The sequence below is a fragment of the Struthio camelus genome, chromosome 17 (assembly GCF_040807025.1).
Source record: "Struthio camelus isolate bStrCam1 chromosome 17, bStrCam1.hap1, whole genome shotgun sequence".
Taxonomy (NCBI): domain Eukaryota; kingdom Metazoa; phylum Chordata; class Aves; order Struthioniformes; family Struthionidae; genus Struthio; species Struthio camelus.
The window spans coordinates 10585595-10600371 of record NC_090958.1 but is presented as its reverse complement, the minus strand read 5'-3'; the positions used below and the strand labels follow the sequence as shown (position 1 = coordinate 10600371).

The window sequence follows — 14777 nt, the reverse complement described above, 5'->3', positions numbered from 1 at the left end:
CATGACTTTCCAGTTTTACTTTTTTTTTTTTTCCTCTCTTGAAAAGTTTTCTGCGCTCTGACTGTTTCCAGAGAGAATGTGCTTACTCTGAGCATTTTCATTCTTTGTCTAAATATAAAACGCTGTGAGAGGAAAATGCTGTGCAGCCTTATATAGTCAGGCTATCTCCACATTGGTTTTCTATTTCTAGAGTGCTGGGACTATCTAATTATGAGGAAAATAATTTGACCAATCAAGATATTTTTCATTATTTAGAGAAATTCAGGAGTACAACATCCCCCTTTCATAGGGATCTTTTCCTCGAGATTTAAGACAGCGCCTGACATCCAAGTAGTCTGTTACATCTTCTCCTTGGGGCTTTGAAAATGAATGATCATTTAGGTGGATCAGTAACTTCAGGTCTCATTTGGCTTTAGTGTAACTGATGAATAAATGAGAAATTTAAGTCTTCTCTGGGGGGAACTTGTTACATGCATGGCAGAAGACGTTGGCACATCTTCAGCTTTAGAATTCAAGGTAGATTTCTTAATTTGTCTGATGCAACTCGGTCAAGTGTTCAGCTGTTACCCAGGTGTACGTGTCAATTGCCCTTTTTTCCTTTCCATAAACTCACTGTATTTGTTCACTTCACGTTTGAAATGAAGGGTTTGTTGTTTACTTGTAAGAAAAGTTTCAGTGGGGGGTGGCACTACAATGTTGTTCTGAGTAATAGCTTGTTACAGAGCCGAGAGCAAAGCTTACGGGAATAAAACCAAGGGAAGCTTTGTTGTTTAAAAATGATTTAGAGAAGTCCAGCTTAGGTGGTTTTCCTGTGCTGCAGAAGGAAGAGTGAAAAGATCAGGAGCCTAAGGCTGGAAGTCTTCCACTCTCCTGCAATTTACTTTGTCAACCTTGTGCTCCATCTTGAATAAGTTTGCTTTCTCCCTGCTACAGCTGCGGAGAGGTTGTCCCGATGCCCTTCCATTTGATAGAGATCTTCTGTAAATTTTGGTTTTGACCAGCTTATTCACGTTTCCATTTGTGCCAATACTACTCTTCTCATGGGTAGTGTTTACAGCTGTGTATTTGGTACAGAGGAATTCGATGCTTTCTTGACACTTTCTTGTTGAGACTTGTAATTTCTTGTCATATGTGCCTCTTGCCTATAGGTTCTCTATTCCCCAAGTAGTGACAGTTATCCTTCTCTGTGTCTAGTTTAATTTTAATTTATCTTCTTTGAACACAGGTGGTCTTAATTATACACAAAGAACGCTGAGTGAACGCCTTGTACAGTGGGGAGAATATTTTCTAATCTCTTCTTGCAATACTTTGATAATACTTTGATACATTATGCATGATATTTTAAGACAGAAAACGTTTTCAGAGTATGTGCTGAGATATGAAGGTTGCTGTCAGAATATGGTAATTTGACAATTTTCTCTTCATAGCTTCGGTCATTTGAGAAGCAAGTACTTTTATAAATAGGAATTAGCCAGGATGAGCCGTGGTTCTTCCTGTTCTCTTTTTGTTTCCAGTTGAGTGTAGTGGCCTGCAGCAGCCTTTCAGCAACGGATACTTCCAGCCTTCTTTACTGATTCATTAAACAGCTCTCTCCAGGTGCATTTTTATCTGAGTGGGTAGCAAATATAGGCCTTTCTGCTCAGATGTCTAGAATCCACTTTCAATGAGATGAACTCTTCAACATGCAGCAACTGGACCGTGTCTTCTTACCTCATTTGCTTCAGAAATTATTAGCTTTTAGTCAACGGGCTACATGAGTTAATATTTGACTACTGACCATAAATTTTCAAGGTCCCTGGACAGAAACATATTAGGACATGATTCCTGCCCAGAGCAACAATCAGAAAATCATGTGTCATAACTGATAATGGTCATAAAGCACATGCAGGTCGAGGGGATGAAGGTTCTGGTTAGCTAATAACTTGAAAGATGACTTGTTTTCTGAAACCTTACCACTCTCCTCTCTCACTGGTAAACATGTGGATAATTGTTGGTTGTTTCTCTTCCAAAGTTATATCTATGTGTAGTAGACAGACAGTTGTATCTATCTACTACGGTACACAGTAGTGCAGGCAGCACCAATAAGTGTTGGCTTTTATCTGCCTTAAAAGGTGGCTTTGTTTCTTAATTACCTAAGTCTTTGTGAAACAGTGAAGGCAAAGATGATGAGATTTGCCTAGACTTATTGTCCAAGGACTTTATCATAAGGAGCAGTTTAAAACTCCCCAATATTGTGAGTCACTGGCCAAGCTGCTGTGCCTCCTTCACACCTTACCAATGGGAACTGTGGTGGTAGGTAGCGTTTTATCCAGTAAGCTGCCTCTGGACACAGACAGATAAACAGGTCTAGCATTATTCCTAATGCGTTATTTCCCTTACAGCCAAAAAGTACTTACATCTAGATTTTATAGACTGAACAGATGGTCTCTCTTTTTTCTTTTTCCCCCTCCCTTTCCTTGTTTTGGTGGAAGTGTGCACATTGGATGGGTTTTCATGATTGTGACACTTGGAAAAACTAGCAGCTGTGAAATGCTCTAGCCTTAAATGAGATGCAGCCTGAGGTTTCCCACAGATCTTTACTTGCGTATTCTTCTCTAAAATCAGAGACTAGCTTTTTGATGCTGCTACATAGCTTTATTTTCCATAAACCATGTTGGATTTGGCAGTGCATACTTTCTCTGGATCGATAGACTTCTGACTGCATTAAGATTGCAGGTTTAATCTTCTATGTGAAACAGCATATGTTTTTCTCACAGTAATTTCTGTTAACATACTCTTTGATACAGCAACGTTGTTGCTAGTATCTGTGAGCTATATGTATATTATCAAATATATCTTTATGATTCTGTGGATAAGGCTTTGGTGGCTGTATGGTGTCAATTTTATTAAAATTCAGATAAGGGAAAGCAGTGGTCTGGAAACGGGTAGTGAAGGATCTCTTGTATATGTACACAGATGAAAGTATTGGATGAAGCTGTGTTTAACTGTACTTAACTGTGGAAGTGAATTGAGGTTATCTCTCTAGCACTTGGTAGGCAGTTGTCCATATGATAAATATCTAGCATTTACGCTATTGAACTGAATATAGAAATATTTGCTTGAATCACGAGATTGTTCTGTCCTGTTGGTTTTTGACCCAGAACTTTCCATGAAGTATTGAACTACATGAATATGACTTACCTTGTTAAACCAATGCTGCTGTTTCCTGTAAACCAGTGCTGCTCTTTCCCGTGGCAATCCCATAATGTGTAGAATTGCTGAGAGTTTCCAATGCCTTTCATCATCATTAAATCCACTTAAAAAATCTGAAATAAGTAACAGTTATGTAGTTACTCAGATGTAGTCCAAGCATTTGATTATTATTCCCATTTCTCGTGAAGGTTCTACATCAGGAAAAATTATATGATGGCTTCTGGAAACGTAAAGTTGTATGCATAGAATAATAGGTCTCTTTAAAGGAACCAAGAATGTAATACAAAATTCGTGTGCTGTTAAAATGAATTTGGTACTTGGTAGGCAACGTTCAATTTTAATATTTAGTTTGATTTTTCTCTTCTACTTGTGGTGTTGCTTGTTGCTTGTTTTGGTAGGACGAGAACCTACCGAACGGTCATGTCAGCACTGGATGATTTTGCCCTGGTGTTGTCTAACGGTTCAGACGTGACACGTTAATTTTTCCCCATGATAGCATCACTGGATTATTGTGCGTTCCTGCCAGAGGCCATTCGGAAGGGATCCGATTCTTAAGTGTTTACCATTTTAACGTTAACTCAGTTAACGTTGATAACATGAGAAACTCTATATTTAGGAAATACAACTCATGCTGCACCTCACCAACTCTGTCCATGTGTGGTTAAAGAATTGCACGAGTCGCCTGTGACTTTTCCAAGCGGGAGCATGTCCAACAGGGTCGGCACCTCACTAACAACATGACCACGCTGCCAAAGACCAAGGGAGCCAGAGCGTGTCGCTAATTGATGCGCTAAGATGGTAGGTCGTAATGTCACGAGACGCGCAGCCATGACAAGGAATGATTTAATTTGAAACAATCGGCATACTTCATCCAAAAGCTGCCACAGTGCCCCACTAACCTACCCGTCTTCATAACCTCCGCTTTGTGCATCAATAAAGGAGCTGTTGCCCTTTGGGATCACAGGAGGGGTGAGCGATGGCAGCCGAGAGAGGAGAGCACGGGGGGGCTGGATGCTGCTGCGAGAAAGTAGGTCATGGCCAAAAGTAGCCTTGGCTGGCTCCGTGGAAGTGTGCCTGCAAGTGAGGAGTCAGCTGAGGAAAAAGCATGAATGTTTTCTGTTTTTGTTTTTTTTTTTTTAGCCCTCCCTTGTTGTCGAGCAGCTGGCATTACATGTCGTTAAATGATTCTGCTTCGCAGTATTCTTGCATAAAATATTTATGGAAGGGAATGTACAGCTTTTATTTTTGTTCGGGGGAAGCAGTGCGTGCTTGTGGCATTTCATTTTGATTGCAAGTTTTGATTATGAATTTGGAATTTTAATTAGATAAAGTGTTTTTAATAAACGTTGCTTTTTCCTTCCTTTCTTCACTGGAGATTTAGTGAAACTTGATAGTAGGTGCGTGGGGGGGGTGACTCAGATTAGAAATAATTTTGAGCTTGAGCTGTTTATTCAGTATTTTTGCTCCTTTATGTTTTATTACTAATAAGAAATACATGAAAACAAGCACTTTAACTCAGTTAAGGACTCATTCACTCCTGCTGCCTCTTCCTGTGAAGACTGGCTTCTCTGTTTGTGGCTTAATGGTCATTTCCATGGCAACAAACTGTGCTATGGCACTTAGAAAGCTTTGACTTTTGATGGAGAATAAATAAAAGCAGATTCACCCACATGCAGGATAATCCTGTTTTCATGTGAAATGAAGAGCTCAGCAAGAAAAAAGATGATATAGGTTTCAGATGCCATCTTCTGTCATAGTTTCCTGTGCAATGTGTACGTCTTCAGAAACTGGACCTGCTGGAAAGGCTGGCTCGCGGGCCGGAGTCCCTGCTCTCCACGGTCCCGCGCGCGGCTGCTGATGCTGCCAGCCCTGTCTCGGGCACGGCGCTGCGTAAGTCCCCCCCTAGGAACTCTTTGTGGCCCATCAGAGCCTGTTTATGCTGTTCTGGTGCTCCAAAGGTTTGCTTTGATGAACCCTGTCTTTCCACGCATTAGACGTGTTAATCAATTTCTAAAAATATTTCTCAGGTGTAGCCCTAGTTATAGGCTCCCTGTATGTTTTGTCATATACAACTCGCAGTCGATTTCTGTTCCTCTTCATAAGTAGATTGCACAAAGAACATCCTTAGTAAGTATTAGAGATTCCTCATGAGATGGCAGCAGGCCACGCTCAAGTGCAAAGCTGGTTTCACCTGAGCTGGAGAGCAGAGCTTCGCAGAAGCACATGAGCTGAAGTGCCAGGGTCATTTCTTTAATATGGGTTCGACGCGAGGCTGTAAAACTTCAGTGGCGGTACCACACTCCCAATGTGGAGTCTCATCCTGGAAAGAGACTCTGAGCCATGCATGCGTTTCAACTCTTAAATGAAAATCGCTTTTTTTTTTTTTTAATCTGTTGTTGACATACAAGACTGTGTAAGAGCTGGTCTCACTGGGAGGCAGATGCCAGCATAAGCAACTGATGCACCGTGAGTAACTGAGGCTAACAACTAACCTTTTTCCATATTATGGAAAGATGTGACCTGAAATGCCATACTGTTTCCTTGAGTACGGAGTAAGAGTCCAAGGGCTCGGCAGCACTTGTAGTGACACATCACGCTTTGACAGATGAAACTGTGTACTGCAGCTTTTGTTACTTCTGAACTCTGTACAGCAGTTTAGTCTCCGTTCCACTAAATTTCCGTCAAGATGTAAATCTGGATCTCCAATCATGCTAGAGTCTTTCCTGGAGAACTGTTTGCATTTTGGTTTAAAGATGATCTGCTCACGTGTTTTGGGGATAGCTGGAGTCTGCTAGGAAGATGGTTTAAAGGCCTTCCTTTTAAATTGCTGGTATTTCCAGAGGTCGTATCTCTAAAGAAGCTTTTTCCTTTTTAAACCTAATTTTTGGGCTGTTCCACAGCATGTGCACAGATGGATACTACTTTGTGTTAATAAGTGGTTTAGGTTGAACAGATCTGTCTAAGATCATGTGTTCATTTTGGCAACTCTGCCATCCTCCTACTACTACTTTGACAATTTTATTCTAGTAAAAAGACAAATAAGTAAATGAATAGAGTTCTGTATTCACTTAGTCATTTGAGAACCTGCTGTTGCCTTTACTCTGTCTGCCAGTATCCTAGCAGTGTGCAGATGATTTTTTTTTTTTTCTTGAGAATCCATTTAAGAAAACCAACCATACTGGTCTTGCATCTCCTAACTATTGGACCAAATATCACCTGTCCTGGCCTCTCTCTTCCCTTCCTCATCTTTTTCTTACTAGCTCTCCCTGTCTCTTGTTGTTCCTCTTGCTAATAAACCAGAGAGATGGTTCCCTTCCTGGCAGCAAATTAGCCTGCCAAATGACTAAAAACAACTGGAGAAGTGCCCTCCTACAAGTGAGCAAATCCGGCTGTCATAACGTGTACGCTCTGAACCAAGAATATGAATTGTGACCAGACACAGAAAACGCACTGACTTAGCGTCACGTGGTTTTGTTATCACTGTTTGCCACAGCGATTGAACTAGCAGTGTCGGCGCCGCGACCGGCAGGTCTCCGCTCGTATCTGTTTACAAAGAGCTGTCTGGGTTATGAGAACATCCCTAATCTGCTCAGGTGCGTGTTTTGAGAAGAGAACTGATTGTTTCTTTTAAACGGCCTGTGCTCCCTGTGCTTTTAAGGGTGAACCTGGCAGTGGAGCTGTTTCTGACAGCTGATACAATCAAAGGGCTTTTTTTGTTCCTCAGATCCTGACTCAGCTTTGAAGCCTGCTGCTTGCTGGGCTTGGTTTTACGTCTGGGCTGGATGCTGCAGCTGGGTGCTGCCTACCCCTCCTGGGGTCCTCCTGCAGGCTTGGGGGGACCTGGGGGCAGCTCGCCACAGTCCTGGTGCGCCCTGTCATGTCGCCGAGGTGTCTGGGTTGCAGCCTGGTCCTCTTACGTGACTGGCATGTGTGGACCTGCCCCATGATGTTACTGAAGTTGCACCTTTATTTTGGCCGTGTTTGGGGAGGGTGCAGCCTGGTCTTCCCAGCCTGTGTCGGAGGCCCCCCTGCAGAGAGGGCAGCCCCAAAAGGCCACGTAGGTTGTTCTGGTGCGGTATGGAAGTTCGTTTAGTTTGCAGTATTGTCTCTGAATCGGGGGGCCTTGACCTCTCCGCGTCAGCCTGTCCTCCTCCCCGCAGTCCCGTAGTCCGTGGAGCTGTTACAGGGAGTTAACCGTTCCCGAGTGGCGCTCTGGGAGACCGCCCCAGTGTCCCCAACGCGGCTCCCGCAGAGTCACGCCTCCGCTTCCCTTCCTTACTGCCAGTGCTCTACTAGTTGTCGTGTGGCTCTACTACGAGTTTGCTAAAGGAAAAGAAAAATGATAGCTACTTCAGAAAAAACAATAAGCCCGATCGCCGAAATAGTTTGCTGGCTTTGACTTTCGTTGGAGGTCCTTTCAGAGTTGTCTCTTCTGATCAGCAGCAATAATCCTTGCCTCTTACCTTCTCATGCTAGCTCCCCTTATAATTTGTGCTAAGACAAAGTTGCGTTGGTTCTCAAGTTTATTCACTTTGTTTTAGCACTGTCCTGTATCAAACTACAACACTATAAATCATCTTCCAGTTCTGAGGTTCCTTGAGCCTTACCTTTGTGGGCTGTCTGACTTAAATTTGCAGGGTTGTGATGATTCAAGTGACTTGCAGTTTAGTATTGATTGATTGTGTAATGTTAAAGTACTAGCACTAATGTCACCGTTTCCTTTTGTTTCCATGGTTAGACTCTGTTGTGATTAAATTTTTTTCATGTTTTATTTTCCTTAGAAACTAGATGCCAAATCACTTATAAAGCTAAATTTTGCTAAAAACAGTGAAGGTAAGTGCAGAGTATTTCTGTGGCTTTTTTCTTAGTGCATGCTTTAATAAAACCTCATTTGTCTCCTACTACGTACAATTATGTAGCTTGTGTTCTCTGTTTTATTTTATTTTTTGAGTAGAATAACTGCTTGCTGTGATCAACATGTTTATCTTTAAAGCCCCGTTTCTGTTCTCTTGGAAACTACTGCACATTTCCTCTTTACTATAGCTACTACTGGAGTTAGGCACTAATTACTGCAAGGAAAAATTTCAGAAATGACTGAATTTCTCCAATATTTTCTTTTTCTAACTTATTTGTGGCATTATTTGCTATTCATTTGGTTTTGAGCAACTTTTTGTTTACAAAATGAATTAGTCTTAAATGAACACATGGGATTTTATGAGTAGCAGCATACAAGAAAGCAGCCTCAAGTTTTATCTCTGTAAGCTAAAGATGCAAAATCTGCCGTCACAGAAAGGATGCCAGAAGTAAAAGAAAGGCATTCAGATGAATTCCTCTTTTGTGAGACAGATAATGATTTATTTGAAGTGAGAGTGACAAGGATCATTGTGGGAATAAAATTCTGGAGTCTCCTCACCCTACCAAAGTCCATAGACTGTGGTCTGTCCTCACGCTCCTGTAGCTGATGCGTTTCTTCCAAGTTTTGTGTTCCATATGTCTCAAGAGCAGGGGGTTAAGAATGGCCGGTAGTCACTGTGGCCAAGGTTTTTGAAAGATGTCGTGGTATTGTGCTTTCCTTAAAGAAGTCCAGTTAATGATGCTGAGGTGGAAAGCTGGCAGCCATGCCGTCTCAGAATCTTTTCCCTTAAAAAAAGGATGTGTGCTGCATCATTAACAGGTCAAGGGAAAACGCAATAAAAGAGGGAGAGTAAAAATATTGTGTTTATCTTTCAACAAGCACTTATTTAAAATGTAACATGTAGAAATGTTGCTGTGTGCACAGGGTCTTTGCTGTTCACACCTGTACAATAACAAAGTCTTCAGATATTGCGGTTTCTTCCATTTAATTAAGGTCCATCCAATTAAGGTTTCTTCCTCTTTTGCTGAATATCTTCTGTTTAGATCAACAGCACGTGTGTGCCCTCGTGAGCCTCACCGGCGCTAAAAGGGAAAGCGTGGTGATTTGCTCTATTTTATGCAGCTGGAATGAGGCCTCACATTTCACTAGTGTGTTTATGTAGCCATCAGTTGGGCCATACCCTGATGCGACTTCTAGAAAAACCTTTCTAAACTTTCTCCTGAATTTCAGGCCTTTGTGGTAACGGCTCTCCTTCAGCTTGACACTAACAAAAATAAACTCAAACTTTTACTTGCTTCTGCATGTCGGAGGTCAGAGTGCCTCCTCTGGCTGATGCCTTAATTAATAAATGCTTGGTAGGGGCTTGCTTTTCCTGCCTTTGCAGGTGCTGTGAGCAATATATATTCCAGTCTCCCTGCTGGTTTTGATTTTCAGATAGTAATTAGGAAGAGAAGAATCAAGTAGGCCCAACTTATTTCCAAACCTTACCAAAAACCCCCAGTCTAGCAAACTGATGAAGTATTAATAATCTTCTCCTGATTGCTTTCTAGTGAGCTCATCCAGACATTTTTATTTTTCCTTATCCATTGGCTTCCATCAGTTTGCTTGTTGTTGACATGCTTAATATTTATGCTGACCCTCTTGGGAAAATTCACAGCTTGATTAGAGCAGAAGCTGAGTTCCTTATCGAATAACGTGTTCAGATTTAATGGACTCCTGCTTGCCATATTTGAATACAAAATGCTCTCGTCTCTTAAAAGCACAACAGCTTTCAAATGGCTTCATCTGCTGTGAACTTTTGTTGGATACAAACTAAACTTGTATTCCTGAGAACGACACTGAAAATAGAGCACTGGGCACTTAGAAGATACAGGCTCATGCTCTCAATAGAGCTTTGATTACAACAATAATAATCACATTGTGATACCTCATAGATGTCACGCGTGTTGGATGAAGTTCTGTACTGGGGGCTTGAGGGCAGTAGATTTCAAACTGCATTTCTATTTCCTGTGTTATAATTCTCTTAGGTGCTACTTTTTCTGTTTAGCACCGAAGAATCAAAGCATGAGTTAAAACATTAAATAGACAATGAAGTTACATTTTATGCTAAAAAGGAATGTAAATATTCTTCACAGAGATAAAAGAAATTCGCTCTTTTATATTTTAATACAGTCATGACGGCTTCATGCTGAATTCAGACTTTTTCCTCCTTTATCAGGTAAATACCACTGTCCAGTGCTATTTACTGTATTCACAAATAACTCCCATATTGTGGCCATCAAGACAACTGGAAATGTGTTTGCCTATGAGGTAGGTTCTCTCTTGCATTTCATTATTAATATTTTATACTTGATGCATTTGATTCGCGATCACATAAAGCTTTACAAAGATAGGTAAGTTTTATTCTTATTTTACAGCCAGGGAGATTAAAGTATGTGGAGATGAACTGATTTCACATGGACATGAAATGTCTTGGCACACGAATTGTCATCCCACTTGCGCCTTCAGAGTATCAGCAAACCCAGAATATGATTTAAAAGCTACTTTTTAAAGTCCTTTCCGTAGTTAACTTGAATGGAACCAAACATTGTAGAGATTTGTAGACCAAAGTATGTTGCTTTTATATGCTCTTCAGTTGAATTAATAGTCAAATCTTTTGTTATCTTCTATCTTATACAAAGTCATCAGTAAAACACAAATTGCCTGCTTGCTGTTCATATCAATGAATAAGAAAGAGTATTTTAACTGGAGCTGGGGAAAGAGTGGGGAGAATGTGTTAGTAGACATGTCAGCTGTGTTTTGATTTGTGTTCGGTGAACATTAGTGTGATCTCAAGTGGAATTTCTGTTGTAATTTTTCTGTTTGTTTGCATAATCTTTACTGTAAAAGCAATTGTTATTTATTTTTCAGTAGCAGATAAATCCTTCAATTAATGCATCCGTATCTATTATTTTAAAAAGTCTGAACATTGAAACATCTGCTGATTGAAACTTATTGATGGGAAATTCCTGTAGAACTTTAGGATATTAAGAGATGCACAAAGCTGAAACACTTTCAAACAGAGAAAAGGCTAGATTTACCACATTTTTGAAAAATCATTCTGTCATAGTTGAACTGACTTCATTCCAGTTTCAAGAGTGGTCAAGATTAAGTTAAAATATTTTCTATTCCTTCTGGAAACTTGAGGATTTGATTGCTGTGACTAAAAGCAAGAATGATTTTTGAGTAGTCTTTGTTAAATGTTTGTCCATATTGTAAAACTGTTACTCAGTTTGCTGCAGTTTATAATTCAGTGCTTCCTAAAGAGAAGCTTGGTCAAGAGGATGTGCTTCCCATGTGGTTTATCACTCAAAACAAAACATTTATCTATATATTATAAGCTCAGAATTTATTTATGGACTTCTGAAGTCACTAGAAAAATACTGTCGGTAAGGAGACTAGAGGGCATTTGGGTGAATAACATTGAACCTGTTATTTTTGCAGGCAGACCTCCGTAGTCATTTGTCCGCATGATGTATTTGATCGTAATAGCAATGCATTTATTCCACATTGATTCTTACTATGAAGTAACATGCTGCTGCTTTGTAGAGCATCATTTAATTTTTTTCAGAGGAGCCTAAGTGTTGTTCCAGGCTAGATGTGGCAGTGGGGATGGATAGAGTATGAGGGACTAATGCAATTTTGCATTTGTTGTTGTCCCAGCTGACCTGGAACATGCGTATTTCACTGAGAGGTGCTGAGGGGGGGAAGATATGGACCCCTTGTTAAAGCTGCCTGTCTTATACCATCTGTAAAATACCTGACCTAGAAAACTACAAGCAGGGCTTTTTATTTTGGCACTACTTTTAAGATGAATTTGGTTAAAATAATTTACGTAAGTAAAACAAATGCAAATAACAATTATTTTTTTTGTTAAGAAAAAACTTGAATTGGGTAGGGATGAAATACAGATTTCTGATTTCTGATCTCTGTTAAGGCACACAATGAAAATACTGCAACTGCCAGTTGAGAATGGGGGGGTGACATTGTTTTCTTCATCGTTTATGCCTTAAGGTTTGGGTAGCGTCACATATTTACTTGTGATATTTGCACATTAGCGTATGTTTTTTAATATCTATATCTTTCATCTGGCCGTTAGGCAGTTGAGCAGCTGAACATAAAACCAAAGAGCTACAAGGATCTCTTGACAGATGAGCCCTTCACTCGACAAGACATTGTGACACTGCAGGTAAACTTTCTTCTCCTCTGCATGTCTTATATAACACCGCACTCACTGCAAAAAAAGGTGTATTTTCATAGACTCCTATAGCATTTATATAGAATAATTGAACTGAGAAACATCGTTCTGTGTGTGGTGTTGGAGATGGTTCGAAGCAGACCTGCTCTGTTTTCTTTGTTATCCAGATTAAGCCACGAAGATGCCACGTAACTTAGAGCCTGAAAAATCTCTACAGTGGTTTTTGTGTGTGTGTATGTATAAGTAGATTGCATTAGCTGAACTTTGTGAATTGAAGAACAAAAATGCATGGTGCACAAAAATGTCAAGGATACAATGTGAAAATGTGAATTTTGACAAATGTATTTGCGTTACTCACCAATTCACAGTATTTTACAGAGTATAAAATGTATATAATCACAAGTGTTAGTTATGAAACTGCTCATAAGGATTTTTGTTTGTGTCTATCAGTTTTACCTGAAAATTGCCACATCACTGATTTATTGTGAGACTTAACAGAATTGCATTAGGAAAAGTCTGTATAAGGGAAAGATATGTCCAGAATCATCTTCAGCTGTGGACAGCCACCAGTACCTGGTCTGTGTTATCAAAAGCAGCATTCTTTAGAATGGAGAAAGTGTGCCTATAGTCCTTATGTTAAAGCTGAAGCTGATTGTCCATATTACTCTTTTAAGGATGCTGAAATAGTCAAAGCTTCGGAAAAGCAATTTTTACAGAAGGCTTCCCTAAACGTAAAATAAAATGAGCAACAATTCGGAGGATTTCATTTAAACGCTTGCTTATAGTGGCTTTCTTTTAACACTAAATAGTTTTTAATGGGCAACTATAAAATGAGAAAGATGTAGGTGTATGAAATGTAAAATGAAAGAGAACTGCTTCCAACAGAATCATAGGGTTTTTTCTCTTAAATGTGAAGAAAAGCTAAATGTTATAGGGCCTTTTAATGATAACAGGATCTGTTAATGAATTTAACAATATTAAAACCTAAACTAAAAGCCTGTAAAGCAGCATTTCAGAGTGTAATAGATGTCTGTTTTACAGATGAAACTTAGTAGAGAAAGATCTAAAAAGTCTGTTTAAAAATAAGTCTTAAAGTAAAGGCATTTTAAGCTTGTGTGATTGCAAGATAGGGGGAAAAAGATTCAAGGATCGTTATTATTGGAGTCATGAGTTAGTGTGCATCTCATGAACAGATAGTTGCCACCAACCAAGATTAATACAGCCTAATTTGAATAGAAAAATATTTTTCATTTATGTCTAAATTTAATTGAAGTGAATCCTTTCCCTCCTGCCCCCCAATGCTGAACAGCATGTTTATAGATCTTTTTTTTTTTCTCCCTGTTCCTTTGGGGAGATGACTGTTCAAGCTAATGCAGCAAAGTAAAATGTTTTTAATCCAATGAAAGCAAAAACATAACTTTTTTCAGATTGAAAGCTCCCAACAGAATGACATTTGAATGTAACTGCATGATTGCTAATGGATTTGGAACAGTGAAAAGAGACACGAGTGAATGGAAAATGTTTCTGTGTATCAGTATGGAAAACCAAATGGTTTTGAAGGATTAATCGAAATGTGCAGTCATTTAAAAATATTTTGGTATGTTTTGTATGTTTAGAATTGAATGTATGTATAAAGAGTGTGTTCCTGTTATAGGCGTAGCTTTGATTTTTCATTTAAGCAACCATATGCTGCAGGCCTTCTCAGTTTCAAAATGCAATGACTAGCAATTTTGTGTTGCCCGTGTGGGCTTTTATCAATATTTTTCATCCCGATTCTGTTCTTTGCATGTTGGGTTTCTCTTTTGCTCACAGTAGTATGTCCGTTAATAGAAACTTAAGTAGATCGTGATCAATGTCCAATCACTTGTACATTCATCCTACCAGCTACATGGAGGTCACAGCCAGATGCTGCTTCTACCTCTCCTATGTCCATTTAGGATGACATGTATAATACATGAGTAGATTTGTTCCCCTTGAGTAAACAGTTTGTTATAGATTGGTGTTAAATGAAGTGGTATAATGTTCTCAAAGCAGTTTGGTAGTTGCAGAACTTTCACCATCTTTGGGACTGGACTGGAAGAAATTTTGACCCTCTGAATGTGGTTAACCAACTGAAGTTTGACCCTCCATCCAAATAGTTTTTAAATCTTGTTTCAAACAAGGAGGATCAGCAAACAGGCAGGGATCACTCTGGGGTACTGAATGAGAAGTAGAGGCATTGAATGCGCTGTACAGCATGCACACGTGCGGTACACCTAGATTTCTCCTACTTGGATGCTGCCCTAGCCTGACTTGCTCAGTTGAGGCCAGGATGTAGCTCAAAGTGGTATGGGTAGCCTGGATATTAAAATTGCTTGTATGTATTTGGTATGTGAATCTGTTGTTATTTTCGCATAGTATTTTCTTTGTGTAAATTGTTGTGAAGACAGACCAATGCCTCCTCCAAGTTCTCATGTTGACAGCGCTGTAGGCAGTGTTGCAGCTTTGCGCTGC

General features: G+C 39.8%; 1 protein-coding gene across 1 annotated transcript in view; it reads left to right on the top strand.

Annotated features, from left to right (window-relative positions):
• Positions 1-14777, top strand: part of PPIL2 (peptidylprolyl isomerase like 2) — an 82052-nt gene that overhangs the window by 10621 nt on the left and 56654 nt on the right. Inside the window, exons 6-8 of the mRNA XM_068910936.1 lie at positions 7974-8025; positions 10266-10357; positions 12186-12275. Of these exons, the coding sequence (XP_068767037.1) occupies positions 7974-8025; positions 10266-10357; positions 12186-12275 (234 nt within the window). The remainder of the gene's footprint in view (positions 1-7973; positions 8026-10265; positions 10358-12185; positions 12276-14777) is intronic.